This window comes from Condylura cristata, unplaced genomic scaffold, assembly GCF_000260355.1.
Source record: "Condylura cristata isolate star-nosed mole 26May11 unplaced genomic scaffold, ConCri1.0 scaffold00004, whole genome shotgun sequence".
NCBI classification, from domain to species: domain Eukaryota; kingdom Metazoa; phylum Chordata; class Mammalia; order Eulipotyphla; family Talpidae; genus Condylura; species Condylura cristata.
In genome coordinates, this window is record NW_004567105.1 from 1360000 (window position 1) to 1360546 (window position 547).

At 75.5% G+C, this 547-nt stretch overlaps 1 protein-coding gene across 1 annotated transcript in view; it reads right to left on the reverse strand.

Moving 5' to 3' along the window:
* The window catches only part of PARVG (parvin, gamma), a 43371-nt gene that overhangs the window by 41933 nt on the left and 891 nt on the right, over nt 1-547 (reverse strand). The window contains exon 2 of the mRNA XM_012735101.1: nt 255-442. Coding sequence (XP_012590555.1) covers nt 255-442 — 188 coding nt within the window. The remainder of the gene's footprint in view (nt 1-254; nt 443-547) is intronic.

Here is a 547-nt window from a genome sequence, read left to right on the forward strand (position 1 = left end):
GAGCTGGCCTCCCCGGGGGCCCCCGAAGCGCTGGCCTCTGGCTCTCCCGGCGCCCCCGGCTGAGGGCCCAGCTCAGGCGCCTCCTGCCAGGCCCCTCGGGTCTGCAGGCCGGTGCCCAAGGGGAGCGGCTGGCTCTGAGGGCAGCCATGGCCCCCCACGAGGGTGCTGGTGCCTGGTGCTTCCTCGGCGGCCACACGGGGGAACAGCCTAGAGCCAGAGGGGAGGCTGGGGGGCCCCCGACGATCGGAATTAACCAAGCCAAGAAGCGAGCACACACGAAGCGGCCGGCCAGGCGCCGGGAGGGGCAGCTCCGGGCGGCCGCTGGCAGCAGGAGCCGCGGGCTTAGGGAAGAGAGGGCCTGGGCGAGGCGCCGGCCCGAGCTGCGGCCGCCAAACGCAGGTCCGGCTCGTGCCCCCTGGTCCAGGGCCGGCCGAGCGCCCGGCTGCAAAGCGGGAAGATTCACCGAGTCCCTTAGGCCGGGTCCGGCGGGAAACGCTGGGGGACGGCGCCCCCTCGTGGCCCCGCGCGGCCGTGCACCCCGCAAAGG